This window comes from Hemiscyllium ocellatum, chromosome 29 (assembly GCF_020745735.1).
Source record: "Hemiscyllium ocellatum isolate sHemOce1 chromosome 29, sHemOce1.pat.X.cur, whole genome shotgun sequence".
Lineage (NCBI taxonomy): Eukaryota > Metazoa > Chordata > Chondrichthyes > Orectolobiformes > Hemiscylliidae > Hemiscyllium > Hemiscyllium ocellatum.
In genome coordinates, this window is record NC_083429.1 from 40,556,305 (window position 1) to 40,579,824 (window position 23,520).

General features: G+C 38.0%; 1 protein-coding gene across 3 annotated transcripts in view; it reads right to left on the bottom strand.

Moving 5' to 3' along the window:
- LOC132829655 (uncharacterized) overlaps positions 1-23,520 on the bottom strand; it is a 112,067-nt gene that overhangs the window by 47,039 nt on the left and 41,508 nt on the right. For all 3 annotated transcript variants that reach the window (XM_060846993.1, XM_060846992.1, XM_060846994.1), the window contains 6 exons: positions 21,548-21,948; positions 18,891-19,005; positions 14,179-14,298; positions 11,787-11,867; positions 4,560-4,681; positions 1,733-1,859 (listed from right to left, as the gene is read on the bottom strand). In XM_060846993.1, the coding sequence (XP_060702976.1) occupies positions 1,733-1,859; positions 4,560-4,681; positions 11,787-11,867; positions 14,179-14,298; positions 18,891-19,005; positions 21,548-21,948 (966 nt within the window). The remainder of the gene's footprint in view (positions 1-1,732; positions 1,860-4,559; positions 4,682-11,786; positions 11,868-14,178; positions 14,299-18,890; positions 19,006-21,547; positions 21,949-23,520) is intronic.

The following is a 23,520-nucleotide window of genomic DNA, read 5'->3' on the forward strand; positions in this document are numbered from 1 at the left end:
TGGACTTTTATAGTTCTTGAGGTACTTGATAAGGAACAAAATTTCAAATGCAGCTTGCAGAAATGTTAGTGAATAGATATATATACCAAAAGTCAATTCAATAAATTTTTGAATGTGGAAGTTCTTCCGCAAGGATACAATTAAGTAACTTCTCAAACTGCAAGAATGCAAGTACAGCTCAAGTGTGTCATTCCAGTGTCCAGCTGCTTACACAGAATACTCATGAGTCACACATTTTAACACTATTATGTACAAGTAAAAATATTTTTTAAATGATTTAATGTTTCCTGCGTCTCCATCTGAACTGACTTTCATCTCTATCCATAACATTTTTCCCAAATTCTTTTGAAATACTATTATAAAAAATTAGAACCAGAGTTTGTGAGAGGGGTGATGGTAGGGATTTTCAGTTTGGTTTCAGATTCTCCGAGGTCCTTGGTGCAATCCAATGTATTCTGATTCCCCAAACTAACAATGTAATTGGCAAGGCATTGCACCTATCTGTAAAATACAAGAACATTTCCCATTTCATTCTTTGTGAAGACATGATACTGTCTACTTTGTTGCACAGTCCACTTCATTTACAGCTTTGTCACTTTTCACTTTCTTGGTGCCTGAATCACCATTATAAACTTAGTTGATCCAACTTTAGTCTCACATCCAGTTTTCTTCCTGCCCACCTCACCCCCCCCCCACCTCCAAAAAAAACTATTAATTCCTTTGCAGATTAAAAGTGTTCATCAGATCTTGAATATATTTAATGACCACGGTCCATTATTCTCTGGAACCATTGCACCAGCTCCGGAAATCTGCATTTGTCTTATACGCCTTTTTGGTGTTTGGTGTTCCTCCTACCTCGTCTGCCACTATTGACAGCCATGCATTAATCCATATTGGTCCTTGAACAGGACATTCTTTTCTGTATGCCTCTGCCTTTTGATATGTCAGAACTGCCAAAAAAATCAATCTCTTCAGCAAAGCTGTTCGCTATTCTTTCCAAAATTTCCATCTTGATGAATTGAGTTGAGATGATGTCTATTTTATGAAGTTTTTTTGGAAATTCTCCATGTCAAACTATAAACGTGGATTTTTGTTAATACTGTCTAATCTGAGTGAATCTACCTGTCAATGTCTCACATGTTACTTTCTCTTGCTTCTGAATTCCAAATCGGTAAGGGAAATATTTAACTCCCATCTCCTTTTTGAATTGGTAACTAAAAATAAGGTACAGTCCAATCTGAGTAAAGTTAAACATCAGCCTACACCAAGCCAAACACATTTATCAGTTAATCTTCCCAGATCATCTTTCACAAGCACAGCATCAATGCAATGCACCCTATTTTGTAAGGCTGCATTTAAGCTCAGTGCCTCTTGACATTGTCACAACCTTCAATTCAAATTGAAAGAAAAATCAATTTCTACCAATTTTTATTTTTTAACCAGTTTATGAACATAAGAGTGCAAAGTTATTTGATTGAAAAACTTCACTTCTACTTAACAGACCGATTCTCATCCAAATTCTCGGTTTTTAACTCCTCCTAGATAAACAGTAGACTTCATACTCAAAATGACAAAGTAAAATTGAATTTAAAAAAATGTTACTCCCACATATTGGTGATCTAGGTTATACAATTCAGGATAGTCTTATAACAGAAGATCTCATGATTGGTTTTGTTCAAATGATCAGTAACAAATTACTCAGAAATGAAAATGCATAACAGTATTTCCTTACTTTTAGTACACCATGCCTGGTTTCTTCAATTACAGTATCAGTGCCTGGCCATGTTCGAAGTCCTGGGACTAAATTACTTTCGACTAGTCGAAGAGACTTCTCTAAAGTTGATCTTGCTTCTTTATACCTAGAAGGAAGACGTGAAAGTTTAAATATATGCTCTTTGCATTTTGAATAATTGTTAGTTTAGTGACAGGACAGATTTCGAGCAAGCAGCCCTCTTTAAATTATAATTCTGACAACTTCCAGTTATACTCACCAGAGAAACTTGCCAAATACAAACAACTGAATCAGGTAATAATTTAGTTCTTCTATTTCTCAATTTCAGAAAAGAACTGATTCAGTAGTTTGGCAAACCTCAGCAACCAAAGAGAAATTCACCACAAAATTTGAAAACAAGTAAGTTCACCTTTGCCATTTTCTTGCACAGCAGTACGAAAGATGAACCATAAAAGGAAGCATTTTATGCATTAGAAGCTGAAACATGAACAGGCTTCAAGCAACAATAAGACAAACTGCATTCCAATATTCATTTGATCCAGTGCTAGAATTCTTTCTCCTGTGCATGATGTTATCACCTTCTGTTACATTTATGTCAGATCCATATCTCATGAAGTGCCAGAATCTAATCTTAAAAGGTGAATCTTAAAAGGTGATTTCAAACTATCTTCCTACTTACCTACCTAACAATGCAGGTTGTTTGCATCTTCCTCTGCACGTTTCAAACATCTCCATTCTTGCCAAGTTCCCATTGCTAGAAAACTGATGTCAAGATCCTCTTTTATATTCACTGATTCAACCTCTATCCATATATTCTACACTTTATTGACTGATTCTAACTAACTATCTCCCCTCTACATCAGTGGCTCTCCTTTTAACCATTGCACGGGCTCTCCAGTCATCTCCTTTCAATTAGCCCTAACCTTTGCACTTTCAGAAGCCTAATACAAACTCTCTGTAGCTATGCAATTGCGCCCTTGAAATTTTTATAGTATGTGCCTTTCCATAGTGCTATTTCTATTAGTTTTCCGACTGTGTAAAGCACTGACTGACATCTTTCCCAAGACTTAAATAGCTTTATTCCTTTATGAAATATCATTTTTGTCACTAAGCCATAAATCACATTAGATCACATGACCATGTTTGTCATGCATATTAAAAATGTAGGTTCTAAGAAGTCAGAGTGTCAGCACTCTCACCCAATTTCATTCTTAACTGTCAAGTCACAGTCAGAATCAGATCCAATGGCTTTTTTAATGTTGTTATGACATGAAAATAAACAGTGGAAACAAATCAACCTATCTCTGTATTTGCAACACAGTAAACCTAAACAAAAGACCCTGAAAATAGTCATTTCAATTATTCCAACCAGTCTTTAGAATGATCAATTCCAGACTTTGAGTACAACTAATTTTCAGACACCAGGCTTATAGCTTAAACAAAAGATTGAACTATTTATCAAATATACAATAACGTTCACAGAGAGAAAATTAAGCAACATGTTAAGTTTATTAATATCTTTGCTTTAAACCTGAAACATTTACTTTCAGCCCCCATTTGCACAAAACACAGAGACACAGACAGACACGGTTAAGGAATAAAGAAAAGAAAATGACTAAACTGGCCAAATTTCTTAAATGGTGTTTGCAATGCATTGATTCACAAGCGTAAATATGGACTTCGTGGCTGCTTTTTTCTGAAACATTGATCAGGGTCAAATTCTCATTTCACCTCGGCAAAGGAAGCAATACCTCTACTCAGCTTTCTACTCTTTTGACTTCGAGAAGCTGATGTAGCAGATTAGGCAGAGAACTTTCAAATCTTCAAGCTGTCTCAACAACAGCCCAGAATCATCTCTCCTAAAACACAGGTCAAAATAAATAATTGTAACCCTGGTTCCACCCTAACAGACTGATCAATTCTTCCTGAGTGGCCATTCAACAACTGCCATCGGCGTGAACATAAGGTCTCTTCCAGACTTGCCAGAACCAATTCCCAGGCATTGACCTCTTTAAAAGCCAATTTCTATTATCTTTTTAAACATAATGTTCTTCCTCAGAGTCAGCGTAAATCACGGCTCAGCCTGCAGCTAGCCTCCAGGCCTGGCCTCACCAACAAACAAAGCTTGTTTATAGGATGCTCTTTTCCTTGTACCAAACAAGCTTCCCAAAGTTCCCAAGTTATTTCCAGCTTGCAAAATTGATAAAAACTAAAAAAAGATGAAAAGAAGCAAATGTTGTAATAGCACTTCCAGACAGGATCCGGGATCTATTGTTGAATCTATTCTTGGTCTCCTCCCATTTCACATCAACACACCATCCCTTACTGGCATGACCAGAAACACATTAGGCTAAACTTGAGTACTGCTGACATTAAGCCCCCTGATTCCTTTGTGCTCCTAATGGTGAAATGAGGTAGGCTAATTTATAGCATTCCATTAACACTTTCGGACGCTCAAGAACATTGTAGATGTGATCTTTCAAATATCTGAAACCAAACATGTGGTTTCTTAAACGTGCATCAGATGAAAATAGATGCCTGTGACAATACTTAGTTCTCTTGAAATTATTTAATCATACCTAAAATCAATTTTCAAATGCATTCATCACTGAAAATGAATCAGTTTGGGTCTTAGAAAGGATAAGCTCTGACTAACACAATGGAAAGTGATTGACAAAACAATCAGAAAAGTACTAATTAAGTATATGTCATGAAAGATTTGCAATGTATTACAAATTAACGTGGTGTTTACTGACACTATGCTCACAATGGATATACAAGTTAAGAAAGATCATTTTCACAATGAAAGCAATGACAGTTATACTACCGGTTCCATTTGAGGTAGACTCGACTGAGACCATAATAAGAGAGGCAGTTGAAGTGACTTGAATCTTCCTCCTTGAACTCGTCGAGAATTTTCATAAAGTGTTTCTCAGCCTCCAAAACATCCTACAAAGACAATAAATTTCAGGATAATTCACAGGTCACCCCTTCAACTTCATATAATATTCCTTTTATTCCTGATGAAGGGCTTTTGTCCGAAACATCGATTTCGCTGCTCCTTGAATGCTGCCTGAACTGCTGTGCTCTTCCAGCACCACTAATCCAGAATCTGGTTTCCAGCATCTGCAGTCATTGTTTTTACCACCTTCATAAAATATGTTCTAGTGCTGAACAGTTATAAGTTTATTCACAACTTTTTAAATTGCAACCTTTGAAAAAATTGTCAAGTATATTTTTAACCAATATTTTAAATTCAATAACGGATTTCATTCAGCTTACAACGGAATGGTTCAGGATGGTTCAGGCTATACAGCATCTCACAACTGGCAAGGAGAACTCTTTTCTTCCAGTGATTACTAATGGAAATGAGAAATAAAACTATTGTAGAAGTCACCTATGGCAAAACTGAACAATGACTATGAAAAAAAAACACAAAATGTTCTAACAAAAAGAGACAGTGTAATTATTCCTTTAAATATTCATCAAAATATTGAAATTCACCTCTTTGTGGGGAAAGAAAAAAATCAGGAATATTCATTGCTATCAAAATGTCACTCATGTTAGGTGATTGCAAGTTGAGTTTTGTTATTCATTAGAAACAAATTAAACCCTAGAAGATAAATTGCAATTCTGAGTAAGACAATACACACAATTCCTGGAATGAGAAATCTCATTTTTATTCCACACTACAATGTTTTAATGGGAGATGATGATGTAATAATAGTGCTCGAGTAATCCAGAGGCCCAAGCTAATAGAACATAGAACATAGAACATAGAAGGATACAGCGCAGTACAGGCCCTTCGGCCCTCGATGTTGCGCCGACCGAGTCCTACCTAACCTATACTAGCCCAATAACTTCCAAATGCCTATCCAATGCCCGCTTAAATGAACATAAAGAAGGAGAGTTCACCACTGATACGGGCAGGGCATTCCATGAACTCACAACCCGCTGTGTGAAGAATCTACCCCTAACATCTGTCCTATACCTACCACCCCTTAATTTAAAGCTATGTCCCCTAGTAACACCTGACTCCATGTTCTGGGACAAGTGTTAAAATGCCATCACTGCAGCAAGTGGAAATGAAACACACTTAATTTTGAAAGTCTGAAACTGAAGCCAGAATCCATAATACTTACATTAAATTATTACTTAACGTTATAAACCCATTTGACCCATGAACGGCTTTTCAAAAAAAAATCTACTGGCCTAACCCAGACTGGCCTACAAGTAACTCCAGACCCCCAAATGATTGACTTATTGCTTTCTGAAACAGCTTCGCAAGAAGTTCAGTTCAAAGCAGGGGTGGCACAGTGGCTCAGTGGTTAACACTGCTGCCTCAGCGCCAGGGACCCAGGTTCAATTCCCGCCTCGGGCAACTGTCTGTGTGGAGTTTACACATTCTCCTTGTGTCTGTGTGGGTTTCCTCCAAGTGGTCCGGTTTCCTCCCACAGTCCAAAGATGTGCAGATTAGGTAAATTGGTTATGCTAAATTGCCCATAGTGTTAAGTGGATTAGTCAAGGGGGTGGATTTTTTTTCCAGAGGGTCGGTGAGAACTTGTCAGGCCGAAGGGCCTGTTTCCACACAGTAGGTAAGCTAATCTAATCTATCAGGGATGGGCAACAAATGCGGGTCTTGTCAGTAACACTTACATCCCATGAAAAAATAATATTTTAACAGTTACAGCTGTAATGAGACCAAAGCATAGGCAAGAGGAAGCAGTAAGATACAATAAGAGTGAGATAAAATTCAGCATTTAGAAACTAAGTTTGTGAAATAGTTCATATCTGTGCATTTATTTAAATTGTAAAATACAAAAAGTAAAATCATATCAAGTGTATGTACACAAGTAGGTCAAAAACATTTCAGAAAAACAATGTTACATTGAGTCAGTTTCACACCAGCTGCTATCAGATGCTATTGCAATCTGATAGCTGAGATCAAATTTTGTTTTGGTCTTTGTTCTCAGTTTTCTTAACAGAAAGTTAACAAGTGCCTTCCTCCAAAGAGCCAGAAATGCAACTCTGCTTAGCACAGTTTTCAGAACTTCCTTTTTCTGACCAATTTTCTCCTATTCTCTTGTGCAGACATTATGTATTTCTGCAATTCAATTGGTGCCAGTCACCCAATGGACCACTGCGCACAACATTACAAGAAACAAAAGCATTAGCAGGCTACTTGGGCACTCAAGCCTACTCCACCTTCAACTAGAAGGCAATTGATCGCCTACCTTAACATCAATACCCTTACTGTCCTTGTATCATTTGAAATCTTTACTGCCTAGAAATATATTGATCTTGAATATTCTCTGTGACTGAGCTTCTACAGACAGCTTCTAAAGAGTTGCCACCTTCTTAGTGAAATATTCATCCTTATTTCAGTCAGAAATAGCATACCATTTCGTGAGACTGTGTCCTGATTCTAAATGGGGGAAATATCCTTCCTGCATCTACCCTGGCAAACCCTGTAAGAATTTTGTAAATGTCAATTAGCTCACTTCTTACTCTCCTAAACTCTAGAGAGTATAAGGCCAAACATGAGGTTTGACAGTGAGCAGCAACAGATTTTTGTTTTTAATTCATTCAAGGCATGACAGCATCGCTAGCCACTCCAGCATTTATTGTCCCATGCCTAATAACCCAGACGGCAGTTAAGAGTCAACCACATTGCTGTGGGTCTGGAGTCACATATAGGCCAGATCAGGTTAAAAATGAAAGTTTCCTTTCCTAAAGGGCATTCATAAATGATATCGTTTTTCCAATAATTGACAATGGATTCATGGTCATCATTTGACTCTTAATTCCAGATTTTATTTTTGGCTTCAAATTTCACCATCTGCCATTGCAAGATTCGAACCCAGTCCCCAGAACATTATCTGAGTTAGGCTCAGGGTTAACAGTCAGCAATCACACCATTAGGCTATCACCCTTGCCATTGGTAGAATTCTAGAAGAGTCATTGACTAGAAGCAAGAATTCAAACTCATACTTGTCCCACAACTAAATCAGAGAGCTCAAACTAATGACCAAGCCTTGTACCTGCATCGGCTGACAGTAGCATAAACCAGTAAGAACTATGAAGATGACAGCTGGAGAAAAGACACACTGGGCCATCTATCAAGACTGGCATACCACACAAAGCTTTATAATTTCCTATAGTGGGCTAAAATATTTAAAATCTAGATCAATAACAGGGAAATACATTCCTCTCTGACCCCGTTAGGTAACCGACAGCTTTACAGATTATTCATCTCGAACAGATATCATAATGCTGTTCTCACAAATTATTACAAAAGAACCTTATAGTATTTCATAGAATCCCTAGTGTGGAAGCAGCCCATTTGGCCTGTCGAGTCCACACTGACCCTCCAAACAGCATCCCACATAGATCCACTCTCCTACCCTATATCCCTGCATTTCCAATAGCTAAACCACCTGTCTGCACACCCCTGGACACTCTGGGCAACTTAGCATCGCCAATTCACCTCACCTGCACATTTGTTTCTCTCTTCATAGATGCTTCCAAACTTGCTGAATTTCTCCAGCAAATTCTGATTTTATTTCACATCTCTCATACACACAACATTTTGCTTTTATATTTCTGAAATAAGTTTAATTTGTTCAAATAAATCACAGCACAGATGGAACACAAAATGTGAGAGATTTTACTTCCTTCACAGAAATTCATTGATATACATTGTTTGAAAATAAATGAGATATAAACTTTAAAAATACAGCCTTGGTGCATTTAAAGAGAAATTAGATAAACACACAAGGGAGAAAAGAATAGATGATGTTGATAAGGTTAGATTAACAGGAATATGAGGAAGCTTGTGTGCAGCATAAACATCATAATGGATTTATTGCGCTGAATAGCCTGCATTGGACTTAATTTTCTTTTGTAAATATATTTATTAGCAAGAAAACTTTTTTTGACTTTACAAAAAATAAAAAATTTTTGAAAATATAACAAATACGAGTATAATAAAAAAACACAAATAACAATACAACTATTGTCTATTGGCCTATACTAACCTACCCTTTAATACAAAACAAAACCTAACACTGTGCAAAACAACGCCAATAAATATGTAAGTGACTAATAAAACAGAAAAACACAAGAGAACATACAAAAACACAAAATAGCAATGCTTGGTGCAAAGCTCCCAAACAAAAGAACGGGAGCTTTGAGTATATAGCCGTATTAACTCTGGACCCCTCCTTCAGGGCAAAGGACTCAGCAAACCTAACCATCCTGGTTAAACAAACATCCTAGTTAAGATAGCAGACAAATTTGTATCCCGATACCTCAAAAAAGGCTACCATGTCTTATAAAAAAGGTCTGTCGTGTGGTGCACTATGCTTTTGACAGGTGCACCATTAAACAAGACACTTAACCATATCCCTTTCAGAACCTTGAACCTCCGAGAGGGAAAACCAGGCTTACAATGCACCAAGCACAAGTAAATAAAGACTGAGTCGCAGAATTGTTTATACAAAAACTACTCTATCATAACTGCAAACAACTATTGCTACCAAAAAACTACAAAGCAAACCAACTTGTTGCAGTTGTATAAGACTCTGGTGCGGCCTCATCTGGAGTAGTGTGTGCAGTTTTGGTCGCCATACTATAGGAAGGATGTGGAGGCATTGGAACGAGTGCAGAGGAGGTTTACCAGGATGTTGCCTGGCATGGTAGGAAGATCGTATGAGAAAAGGCTGAGGCACTTGGGGCTGTTCTCATTGGAGAAAAGAAGGTTTAGGGGAGATTTGATAGAGGTGTACAAGATGATTAGGGGTTTAGATAGGGTTGACAGTGAGAACCTTTTTCCGCTAATGGAGTCAGCTGTTACTAGGGGACACAGCTTTAAATTAAGGGGTGGTAGGTATAGGACAGATGTTAGGGGTAGATTCTTTACTCAGCGGGTTGTGAGTTCATGGAATGCCCTGCCAGTAGCAGTGGTGGACTCTCCCCCTTTATGGTCATTTAAGCGGGCATTGGATAAGCATATGGAGGTTACTGGGCTAGTGTAGGTTAGGTAGGCTTTGGTCGGCGCAACATCGAGGGCCGAAGGGCCTGTACTGCGCTGTACTTTTCTATGTTCTATGTTCTATAACTATAAGACTTTGAAAGGGAGACTCTTCCGCCTGCCCATAGGGGACACTCACCCTTCCCATCCCTTCCTTCACAGCTCCTTCAAGCCTGGGCTGTGCCCCAGCCTTACGCAACAAAAAAGCTAAACAAGGAGAAGATCCCTAAGTCAACAAAAAAAAAACAAAGTCAGGATAAGCACTCTGCCCATCCCCGGCTCCGTGTCACCCCTACTTGTGACTAAAACAGAAAGAGAACAAAAGGAGACAACAAAGGACACCCACAAAATTTCCCATAATAAAATTCAGTTATAAAAATATAACAGGAACAACATATTCCAAGTTTTTTTTAATAACTAGGGTAAGAGAAAGAAAAAAGGGGGAAAAGGGAAAAAGCCGGGAGAGAAGGAAAAGAGGACGAACATCAACTGTATTCTTCAGACCAGTCTTTCTATTTTAAATTGTCTACAAAATTCTTAGCTTTATCCATTGAGTCAAACATATAAACTGAGTCCTCGTGGCTGAAACGGAGTACTTGCAGGGTACCTCATGGAGTACTGGATGCCCAGGTTCCTCAGCCTCTTTTTAACTTCATCGAAGGACTTCCTCTTTCAAATTGCAGCTGCCAAGAAATCCTGGAAAAACATGATTTTTGACCCATTGTGCAGCAGTGCCTGTGATCTGGAGGCTTCTATCACTTTTTGCTTGTCCTTGTATGCGTGGAAGTGCACTAGGATGGGGCAGGGGTGCTGTACCGCCCCAGACCTGTGCACTGAGATCTGATAGGCTGCAGCCGACTGGACTCGATTTGAAGGCCCAGGAACTGCGGCAGTTTTCAAAGAAGCTAACTGGCTGCCTCTTCTTCCTCCAAGAACCTGACAATCCAAAGATACGTCCTCTGACCTCTATTTTCGAGGTTGCTGACCCAATATTGTAAGGCCCGCACCTCCCACTCCAGTACCTGGCTCCGTCCGGACAAGGACTCCATCGCCGTTTATGAGGCCTTGCTTCGGCCTTCCACCTCTTCCATCCACTCCCCGAGGTCCTGGAGCTCCCATTCATGCTTCTGCAGCATGACGTAATAGGTTGGATCCAGATCTCCTCACAGATCTCCTCAAGCTCAGCCCCAACCTCAAGGTAAGTCTCGCCATCACCTCCACCAATTCCTGTGAGTCTGTAAGGTCCCCCGGGGATTCGGGAGAGGCTGCTGCTGTAGTCTCTGGTGTGCCTGGTGTTAGAGGCAGTGTCCTCCCTGTTGCTGCTTGCTCGCTCTTTTTCCTTTTGGCATCCATCCCACTCCCAAATATTAACAAATATGTGTTCTGTAAGATTTTAAACTAACAATTCCTTCATGTAAGTTGGCCAGAGATGGCAAAAAATCACCAATATGCCTTGGCTATTAGGCAGAGCCATTCACAGCAATTCTACAGAATCAACACCATCTTGCCAAGTCCGGACTTTCAATGTTTAAATAAGTCACATCATCTAACTTAGTGTAGATTATCAAATTCTCCCGACATGTGCTCACTAAAAATTGCTTAAAATCTGTGAACCATTACAACATCACTTTTGCTTAATTTCTCCTTTAAATGGTCATTATTGAACAAGCTAATGTTTGCCAGTGCATCAGGGACAACCTTAAGATCTTCAGGGACTGTGCTGACTGCGTTACCTTATCCAAGTGGACATTCTCGATGTGGAAACTGGGACATGACTGTCAATCGGCCTCTAAACTGTGGATAACATTGCAACAACTCCAAGTTCCTTTCTCACATAACCTCAACAAGAGTGGTACAAAGATAAAGCAAACCAGAAGTCAAAGCAGAAACCTATCAAGCTGCACATCTTAATGATGGACAAAAACCCACCTTATGCACTAGATCATCAAGAAATTTGCTCTTTTTTTTTAAAAAAAAGAGGCTTAACAGACCCTCCCCACTTTCAACATTAAATAAACATACCTGAATTAAATTGTTTCCTAGATATGATAATCCACAGGCATACTCGATGAGAATGTACTCCATGGTAGTCAAGTTATACACCTGCAATAGAAAATCAGTTGCAATTAACCAATATGCAGAATGGCATTTACCAACAGCTGCAGTTAAATATGGAATATGAGAAACACAACTTACTCAGTTAAATATGTGGTGCAACACATTAACTATTCAATGTGATATGGAGGGATGAAAAAGTAATACTTTCCAAAGAACATCATCCTGATCACAACCAGGTGTCAAAGTGGCTATATGTGATTGACTTCTGTGTATCTTTCCCAGATAGTTTTTCACTATAAGGGATCTCTCAGAATAAAGGTGACGCTGCACATTTCTGAAAGAGTCTTGATTGGAATCTTTTATCATGGGAAAAAGGAATAGAGTGGCAATGTGTGAGGTTACCATCCTTGGAAAATATTTACTTATTCAGTAAGAATGTCAACGATGGCCAATGCTTGTAATTCCATTGGTCCCTGAGAAGCTCATGGGAGAGGGGTGGATTTTGACTCAGCTATCCAAATACTTAGGCTCTCCACTCTTTAGCCCATTTCTACAATGTCTACCATTGAAATTTCTCAACAAAAGCACTGCTGCTCCCATCCAATAAATCTTGTCCAATGTGCAGTAAAGTTAGAAATTCTTTGAATATAACTTTACAACTCATTTCATAATTTCAAAATTAAATCCCCCTCTATTTAAGATTGTTTGGCTAGAAGCTGTTTACAAATGTTAAGATTTCAGACTAGAGACTGCTTCCTAGCAAGCATTCTCAGAAGGAAAATTCTTGGAAGGAAAATGAATAAAAAATTGAGTAAAGCCAACTTCCTGATTGAGGCGATAGTCTAGACTGAAAACGAGACTTTACACATGAAAATGAATATTTTTAAAAACCACAAAGTAAGGGCCAGTTTCAACAATGCAAATGTTAGAAACATGCACACTGATCTAAAGTACAAATCAAGCAACTGGATACATAGTAAGCTTGAACTTTAGATGAATTTAAAGACAAATCATCAAAGTGAAAAGATGTGACAATGTTCAAAATTGTGTACCATAATTTAAAGTACAAGTGAGAGATCAAATGAGTTTAATTTTTAATATTTTAATACTATAGGATACAGTTGCTCTAAACAACAAAAGTATGATTAAACCCAAGAAAAGTTTATATTCAGTAGCGAAACAACCTTGATCAAAGAAATCATATGGTACTTCTCAATAAATTTTCTACACATGAAGACATTTTGTACAGTACCTTTGTTGAAAGTTAAAATATGATAGATGTGTTAATTATCTAAAGATTATGTAAAGGACTGCTAATTACCTAGTAATTTCGTTTTTGTTTTCAAGAATCGTACAACTTTATAGGTTCTTACAATTTTTTTCATCGAAACATAGAAACTAAGAGCAGGGTTAGGGCATTCAGCCAAATCATCATGGCTGATCCTTTACCACAACATCATATTCCCACGTTCTCTCCATACTCCTTGATGCCTTTAGTGTCAAAAACATATATTCAAGACAGAGATTGATACTTGGTGATCCAGCCTCCAGAGACTTGTGATTGTGAATTGGTTGACCACCTTTATGTTCATTTAAGAAATGTTTTCTCATCTCAGTCCAAAATGAATTACCTCATTTCCTGAGACTGCGACAACTAGTTCTAGACTCTCCAATCAACTACTTGCACCTAGTCTGTCGACCGCCATTAGAATTTTATATGTTTCAAACAGATCCTCTCATTTCTTCTGAAGTGTCATCAATGCAGGATAAGTTGGAACATCTTTCCTTATATAAACATCCTGCTATCCATAATATCAGGGCAATGAACCTTCCCTGCAATCCCTAAACAGCAGGTATATCCTCTCTTTAGGTGGGGAGACCAAAACTGCACACAATACTCCAGGTGTAGTCTCACCAATACTCTGTACAACTGCAGTAAAGACATCTCTACATTTGAACTCATTATCTTGCAATGAGTGCCAACATACCATTTGACACCCTATTTGCTGGCTGCACCAGTTTACTTGCATTGACCAGTGCCCTAGGACCCCCATCTCTTTGCACATCCACATTTCCAAACATGTTACCATTTAAATAATACACTGCCATCTTATACTGCATTAGTCACGTGTTTACCAAACATCATTTGCATGGGATGGGATGGAATGGAAGACAAACCTTCAAATAAAGTTAATATTTTTCACCAGATTTTCTTCTCCTCGTCAGTTAATGAACAGTAAAGTCAAATTGCAAACAAGAGTTACATAGCAAACATGCCAGGCTGCAGGACTGCACTGGCCTAACAAGAAATATACCATAACATTAAAATTTGTAGCATTTTAGTTCTCAAACTTACTTTCTTTTCTTTTATGAGTTTCAGGGCATTCAAATAGTTCTCCTTGGCATTTCTAAAATTAGATGCCATCAGTGCCTCAGAAGCTTCTTTAAGTTTGCATTTTAGCAATCTTTCTTCTACCTGTAGTAGAAAACAACTGATCAATAACAAAGCAGATTTGTCCTCATAATGAATCTAATCATTTCTTAATGAAAGCTGAAAGAACTGCAGATGCTGTAAATCAGAAAAAAAATAAGTTGCTGGAAAAGCTCAGCAGGTCTGGCAGCATCTGTGAAGAGAAATCAAAGTTAATGCTTCAGGTCCTGTTCTGAGGAAGGGTCACTAGACCTGAAACGTTAACTTTGATTTCTCCTCACAGATGCTGCCAGACCTGATGAGCTTTTCCAGCAACTTCTGTTTGAGTTTCTAATTATTTCTTGTTTTGCTTACATGAAAAATGTTCTATTTTACAAATACTGTTGCTGTTAGATCATAAGTGAAGGCAAGTGCAAAATTTTTTTTATGACAAATAGAATGGGACAGATGAACGTGAGTGCATTTAACTCTATGCTGTTACGTACTATAAATAAAGTTACATCAGACCTTTATAACAGAACATTCTTAGAAAAACCATTGTTATCGTAATTGTTCAAACAATTTTCACATTAAAAGTGAAATATATGATCTTACTGGAAAAAAGCCATGTTGATGTAAAATGCCACATTTAAATCACTTCATATAATCAAAATTTTAAAAATCACAAATTAAAACTCTTTTTACAGATGTCATCTTTCAAAGATAATTTCTTAAGTGTTTAAAGTAAGTTAGGAACCCCACTCTGAGGTACATCTACTGGATGAAGCAGACAAGTGGCATTTAGAAATTTCCCAGTCATCTCACTGCTGGAATGACCATAGTCACCACCAATCTCCAGAGAACTGCATTTGGATGCAGATAGGGTTACAGCATTAGACAATGAATCTTGCATGCCTGCCAACAAGGCTTCCATCAGCGATCAAGGAATTCCTCACTGATTAGTCTCAGGCAATACTCAATCAGGTCAGCAGTGTTTTTTTCCTCGATAAAAATTGTGAGAAACTCCTAATTTTACCATTTTTAAGCAGATAATTACATTCGGATTAGTTATGAAAAGCATTGAAAGTTTTAAGTTTATTGTAAGCTCAGTTTTTGGAAAGCTAACTGCATAAAACTGTGATTGGAAATTTTCCAATAGCTATGTCAGAGTATCAATTTCCCCTAAGGACATGAGAAAAAATAACTAGCAACATTGCAAACTTCATCCAGAAATCTCTCCACTTAGCATTTTTGCAAACTTGCGTATCTACTTCAAGGAACAATGTCAAGAGTTGTAGGTGGAGTTCTATTATAAATCTAATTTCCATCCCAATAAAGACTGTCATTAAACAGAATACATGACATGGACAAATAGTGAAGTTGAGGCATCTGCTTAAAATTCTCCATGGTAAGTAAACTAAAGTTTTGTTATTGCATTTGGAGTCAATTAAATGCATTATATATTTGCTCATTAGATTATAAATATATTCTCTTATTAGATTAATTTGAAATACTTGCTATGGATGTTTACTTCCCAAACATGTTAATTATGCCATCAAAAGAGCCAACAGTTCTGTTCATTAAATGCATGTTTCAAAGATTAGAGTGGGAGGAATGGATTTCAGGTCATCAGGCATTGGCACTCGTAATGGGGTAAGAAGGGAGATGCTCCTACGTAACAGGCTTCATTTGCACCACGCTGCAACTAGTGTTCTGGCAACATCAAATAACCAGGACTATAGAGGGAGACCAAGTTAAAAATCACACCACCAGATTATAGTCCAACAGTTTTATTTGGAAGCACTAGCTTTTGAAGCGCTGCTTGTTCCTCAGGTGGTTGTGCAGAATAAGATCATAAACACAAAATTTATAGCCAAATGAGTAGTGTCAAGGAGATGTGATGATACATTAAACAATTTTAGACCAAGTCTTTCATCTTTTAAAATGAGATGTGTTGGTTTCTGTTTTTTGCACATCTCATTCTAGAAGATGAAAGACTTGGTCTAAAATTGTTTAATGTATCATCACATCTCCTTGACACTACTCATTTGGTTATAAATTTTGTGTTTATGATCTTATTCTGCACAACCACCTGAGGAACAAGCAGCACTTCCAAATAAACCTGTTGGACTATAACCTGGTGTTTTGTGATTTTTAACTTTGTACACCCCAGTCCAGCACCTGCATCTCCAAGTCATACATTAAATAATTTTAAATTAAGTCTTTCATCTTTTAGAATGGAATGTGTTGGTTTTTGTTTTTTGCACATTCCATTCTAAAAGATGAAAGACTTGATCTAAAATTGTTTAATGTATGATTGGAGATGCAGGTGCTGAACTGGGGTGTACAAAGTTAAAAATCACAAAACACCAGGTTAAATCCAATAAGTTTATTTGGAAGCACAAGTTTTCAGAGTACTGCACCTTCAACCAAGAGACGGCATTATCTTAAGAGTAGAAGATTAGCAATTTACATGAGGAGGAATTTCTTCTCTCGAAAGATAGTGAATCTGTGAAATTCCTTAGCTGTCCAGGTAAGGAACTGTCCAGACTGAATCATTAAGAATATTCAAGGATGAGGTGGATTGATTTTTAATCAGTAAGGGAACGAAGAGGTGTGGGGGAAAAGGCAGGAAAGAGGAGATGAGGATTATCGGATCAGCCATGACCTCACTGAATGCGCAGAGAACTTGATGGGCCTACTGGTCTACTTCTGCTCCTACACCCTATGGTCTTTGAAACTCCAGAGCTGCCAATAATAAATGCTGAAAGTTTACAGTTATTTTTGGACATAGAACTTGTATTGGACAGTTTTTTCCTCGAATTTTCAATTTGAGGTTTTTGCATTCATCTTTCATTGCCGAAGACACACACTTACTCTGCACTACTAAATGGTCAACGGACTTCCAGCAGTGACTTTGTAGATTACTCCAGTGACAGATTGTCATAGCTAAGTAGGATTCTATTCCTTTCCCTTCATTCAGACAGATGCAAGAGTTGCTGGACTATAATCAGGGGCAGAATTTTCTATTATTCAGTAATTCACAACTCTATTTTGCTTCTGATACTCACCCTCCTATTACAATTATAACTTCAACCCATTATAACGCAACAAACGCTTCTGTTCTGTACAATAATTAATTATGCAATGGAACATATATAATAGTTTTCTTCAACATGAAATTTGAGTGAGAGGCATGGGCAGAAGACGGAGGCTTGTGTGTGGAGGATACTGATGTGCTGCAGCTACAAGCCGCGTTGAGTTTGCATGAGCAGGAAAGCTCGGTTATTGATTTTTGGATGAATGGGTCTTGTGATCAAGGTTGGGTTTAAAATTCCATGGTAAAAAGCAAGGATGCCTGCTTTGAAGAAGTTTTCCTCCTCTCTCTACAAGAATCTCAGGGAGTCCCTCTCTCACTGCAACTCCCAGGTCATTTCCTCTGCCCTGAAGTTCTTCAACCACGTCCTGAAACAGACTCGCTACTACAGCCACATTTGCTTCCTCAGTGCCTGCCTCAGAGCACTTTAGGAAACATCTCTGGGACACCCGCACCAATCAACCACACCGTCCTGTGGCCCAACATTTCAACTCCCTCTCCCACTCAGCCGAGGACATGGAGATCCTGGGCCTCCTTCACCACCGCTCCCTCATCACCTGACGTCTGGAGGAAGAACGCCTCATCTTCCGCCTCGGAACACTTCGATCCCAGGGCATCAGTGTGGACTTCACCAGTTTCCTCATTTCCCCTTCCCCCACTTCACCCCAGTTCCAAAATTCCAGCTAAACACCATCCCCATGACCTGTCATACCTGCCTATCTTCTTTTCCACCTATCCACTCCACCCTCCTCTCTGACCTATCACCTTCATCCCACTCCCATCCATCCATTGTACTCTTTGCTACCTTCCCCCACCATCCTCGCTGACCTATCACCTTCATCCCACCCACACTCACCTATTGTACTCTGCTACTTTCTCCCCACCCCACTCTCCTCTTATTTATCTCTCCACCCTTCAGGCATTCTGCCTGCATTCCTGGTGAAGGGTTTTTGCCCAAAACGTAGGTTTTACTGCTCCTTGGATGCTGCCTGAACTGCTGTGCTTTTCCAGCACCACTCTACTCCAGAATTTAAAACTCCATGGGAGAGAGAAAGACAGGGTCAATATGGATTGCACTGGCATACATTCTACACATTCCCTAATTAGTTTTGGTGAATCTGGACCCTCAATTAAGAATCTGTCCCAAGTATCATATGCTGCTTACTCACCTGCCTGTTCCCACAGTCCCACATTAGCTATCAGTCCCCACAACTCCTCAAATTTTGTTATCATCCTCATCTTTAAATCCTTTGATGACTTCATTTTCTTTCTATTACCATGGTGTTCTCCAACTTACAACCCATCAAATACTATGTGCTCTTTTTCAGCAGTAGCTTCTTTTGTGCATTTTTGCTCAACTCATGCATTTGGACCTGGGAGTTGAAACAGATATGGGAATTGAACATAAAGGACATTAATCAAGAGGTTGAAGGTTTTATGCAAAGTTGTGGGGGATGAGGAGCCAATGCCATTGAGCACAGGCATGACGACTAAGCAGGATAGGACACATGCAGAGAACTTTCTCTTGCATTCTAGCACAACATTTTCTTACTGTTCCTACCTCTGAGCTCATTTCCAACTTGTTCTGCTGTTCCTGCTGCACTTCCTTGGGAACGCACAACACATGTTGCTTGCCATCACTGCTAGTTTCTTCCATTTCCTCAGACACTATATTACTGCAAAACAAAGAATGTGACGAGCAGTTCTGCTTCAAGTCAAAATGAATTATATTATTACATCACAACTGAAAAACTTTCAACTTTTTGGAGGAAATATTTTCAAAACATCACAGCTATTCATAAAACAAAAATATTATGATTTGACAACAAGTTGATCTTTTTTCCAGATGATAATTTTAAATTGATCGTGGAAATGAGATGAACATGGGATCTTCGTCTTTCCGAGAAAAGTAACAAAATTACTGAAGTTACATATATAAATTTCTCAGTCATTTGAAAAATCGCAACCATTTCAAATGTCAGGTACATGGCCTGACATTTCTTTGCAAAGAAAGAACATAAAAATGAAAACCAAAGAATCTCAGCATCAGTGGAGAGAAAGCAAAGTTAATGTTTTAGGTCACTGGACTCGAAACATTAACTTTGCTTTCTCTCCATCAATGCTGCTAGGCCTGCTGAGTTTCTCCTGTAATTTCTGTTACCAATTCAGATTTCCAGCATCCACAGTTGTTTGTTTTATATAACAATGTAAGAACTAGGAGCAGGAGTAGGCATTACAGCCCCTTAAGACTTAATCCACTATTTGATACAATCACGGTTGATCTCATCTCTATCCCAACTCCATTTTCCTGTCCACTCTCTTTCAACCCATTACTAGTTAAAAATCTGTCTATTTCCCCCTCAAATTTATTCAATGACCCAGCATCTACCACACTTAGGAGTCATGAATTCTATAGATTCAAGACCCTTTATGAGAAGTCATTTATCTTAAAGTATATACACACACTATGCATTTTCTAGCTCAATGAAATATGTAACAGCCATTCTTTGGTTTATTTGTCAAGGCAACCTGCCAGAAATAAAATTTAAATAAAACTGGGCTGTTATTATCAAGCAATAACTAACTGCACCATGTCTTCACCTCTACCAATCTAAGTCCATTTACCAACGATTCAACACACCTTTCTCCCATAATATGAATGGTATCTTAATTTAAATATCCTTGTGAATTGCCCTGATTAGAATACAAAATACAATGCCAAAATGAGTTCTTCTCCAATAATAATATATTTCAGCTCTGCCAAATGCTCACGTTAAATTTGTAAGCATGTAACTTTAAATATAATTTGTAAACTCTGCTTAAGAGTAAAAAGTACAGTAAAACTAATTTGTTTCAATTAAAAAGCAATGGAGATGAAGTCAAACTTCATTATTTGTCACGAAACAAATACTTGCAGGAAAAACTTGCAGTTACAAATAATAATAATTAATTTAAACACAGCAAACTTTGTTTTAACTAGCACCTTATCAAATGGCACACTTAATAAACTAGCAAAAATTACATCTCAAATATCGGAAGTCTACTGTATTACCATGATTTCCATGGTGTTCAATTAGTCAATTGAGGGTGCAATTGAGAAAGCTGTCTGTTGGTAAGTTTTACAATATTATTTAAATAACTTATGCTGTAAATAAACTAAAACAGTGAAGTGTGTACCCCATGCATTACTAAGTGTGTGTTTTTATATTGATTGGTGGACCTCTTGATCAAGCAGAATATTTGACCAACCAGTGCACTCCTGGTTCCATTGGTGCAGTTAATAAAAAGTTTGCGGTAATTATCCAATAGTAATTAAAGCTATTAGAATGGCAAGCAATGTCAAACTTGTTTTGACAAAACATAGTTTTAGGACTCATGGTTCATTCTACATAGTTTCGGATGACACCATTTACAGAAGTAAGTCTGAAGCCAATGAAAGTGATCGCAACAAGTGACAATCTGCAAAACGTTTTGAGAAGCTGTGAGATATTTGTTTCCATTATCATTAGGCATACAGCAACATGAAACTAATAATTGCTGCTGTATTCAAGTGCAGTGGCATGATCTTCATGAGCCTCTGGCAAGTTGAGCTGCAGCATGCTTATATATCAATTTCAGACACAATCTACTAAATTAATTAAGTCTAATTTTCATGTGTGATATGAAACACTGACTCATACATGCTGGTCTTGAACTGCCTCACCCATGGTTCTGTTGGCCATTCAAAAAAGGCTCCAAAATGTCAGAAATGGTTTCCTTTCTTCTGAGTTGGAAGGAGATGGACAGCATCTTCCGGCTCCATGGAATAACTATAACCACTATCTGACCAGCATTTCCTGAATACTCCTCTCCATGTACTGTGAAATTGAAAAGACGCAGGAAAACTGGACCTACATCAGCAAACCAAACTAGCTTCTACAAATAATCTAGATGATGATGACAAGGCCTAAATATGAACTAGATTTGCCTTTCCAATCTGTATTCTCCCACAGTTTGGCTCTGTGCAACTGGATTCAAACCTTATGGCCCTAAGCTTGTTTGACCACCTCTGCAGCTGACAGAGGAACTCTATACATTGACTGCTGAAAATTTAGCGAAGTACTCAACATCTTTCTGCAGCAGTTTTGTGCTCAGCAGAAAGGAGTTTCATAAAAATTAAAAACTGAGCCCTGAGTAGATTACATGATTCTTACAAAACAGCTAGTTTGAATACCATACCTTTCATAAGATGGTTGGTGTGTTACTGAGAATAAAGAGGTTGAGGACATGCCCTTTTTAGGTTTCACGGGTGGTGATGACACAACAGTTTTATGATCCACAAGGGAAGAGGATACACCTTTTACAGGAGGTTGGAATGTGACTTGTCCAAGATCCTCAGAAGGAAACGATGGGATTTCGGTTACAAATATATCTGTCGCTTTTTCTTGCTTTCCAGGTTCTAAAGAATTAGATTGATTTGCAAGATCTCTTTGATTACATTTCAAACTGGAGTTTGACTCGGAATCAGAATGATCACGCTCAGATGAAGTCTTTGATTCGTGCCTTTCATTTAACTTGTCTTCACTATCATTTTCAGAATCAGAACAGCTAGCTTTCAAGTCCATTGACAAAAAAGGAATCTGTAAAATAATAGTCAAAAGTCATCTAGAATACTGCTTTTTAATATGTAACCGAACATATGTGAATTCAAATCAAAGACAAGGTACAAGTTAATTACCTTTATCTAAACTACACCTTAAATAGAATCAGGAATAATAGTTAAAATACTTTGTCTGCCAAAGTAAAGTCTTCCTTTCACTTCTCTGCTCTCTATAAAAGATAATTATTCAAGCTGTTATATAGCTTTAATGGTATAAACATGCCATTTTTAAACAATGAGCCTGCATTGTAAATGACATCACAATTTAATTTTGATATTATGGGGTTAAAGGCATTTCTGACAAGGCCAACACTTATTGTCTAATGGTACTTTCCTGTGGTGGTCCTCATGGACCTCCTTGTCCTATCCTGCTTCAAAAATATTGTGTGAGGCAGTTCCAGGAATTTGACCAATGGAAACGTGAAACAATTTTTTTTAATGCACAAATGAGACAACTGAGGAGATGACAATGATGCTTTGTATCAGTTACTCCTGCCCTTTTGGGGAGTCAACTTCTATGAATTTAACCCTACACCTTGGGATGTCATTGCACAGCAGAAATAATCAGGTGTATATCTACTTCTTGAACTTGGGTAACTAAAGACAACAGCCTTAGTTTCTAAACACACTGAAGTATAGTGTTTGAGATTGCTCAGGCTTTGCAGCACAAATGGATAGATTTTTCTTTTGGAAAAGTATATTTTCCACATTCACAAAGACTGGTTTATGAAACAAACTAGAAAATAGATGATATTCAGTGTCAGCATTCTGTTGAAAAGTAAAGAGAATACAGAATGAGTTTTGTCTTTATTCTTTCATGGTATCTGGATATCATTGGCAAGGCCAACATTTGTTGGCCATGTGTAAACTATCAGGCTTGTTAAGCCCTTTGAGAAGGCAGCAAAAGGTCAGCTACATTGCTGTGGGTCCAGAGTCGCATACTGGTCAGACGAAGCAAAGACAATTTATTTCCTTCCCAGAAGAACATTAATGACTGAGGTGAGATTTTACAGCACTTAATGCAAGCGCCATGGCATCAATACAGAGACTAGCTTTTAAATTCCACCAGCTGCCATGATGGAATTTGAACCCATGACCCTAGAGTAATAACCTGAGGCTTTACGTTAATAGTCTAGCAATATTACTATCTAGCCAGTTAGAATACAGAGGAAGCCATTTGCCCTGTAATGTCTGAGCAATTCATTGAATGTCATGACAACGCTTTATCTTGAGACCCTGGAAATCTTTCCTTATCAAATAATGATCTAATTCTCTTTTGAAGGCCACAACTGAATTTACCTGCACTACAATCTCAAGCAGCACCTTCCAGATCAACGACTGGCTGAATAAAGCTAATACTTGAAACACTGCCTATGAGAGTGAATGCTGCAGTGATAAGAGTTTTATGCAATGAAATGACTCTTATTATAGCAGCATGTGCACTCATTGGTGATTATTGTTACAGGCCCAGATGAAGATATGAAAAACATCAATGATGATCTGACAAAAATTGGTTGAAAGTATATTGGTGAATCTTTAGAAAATAAATAGC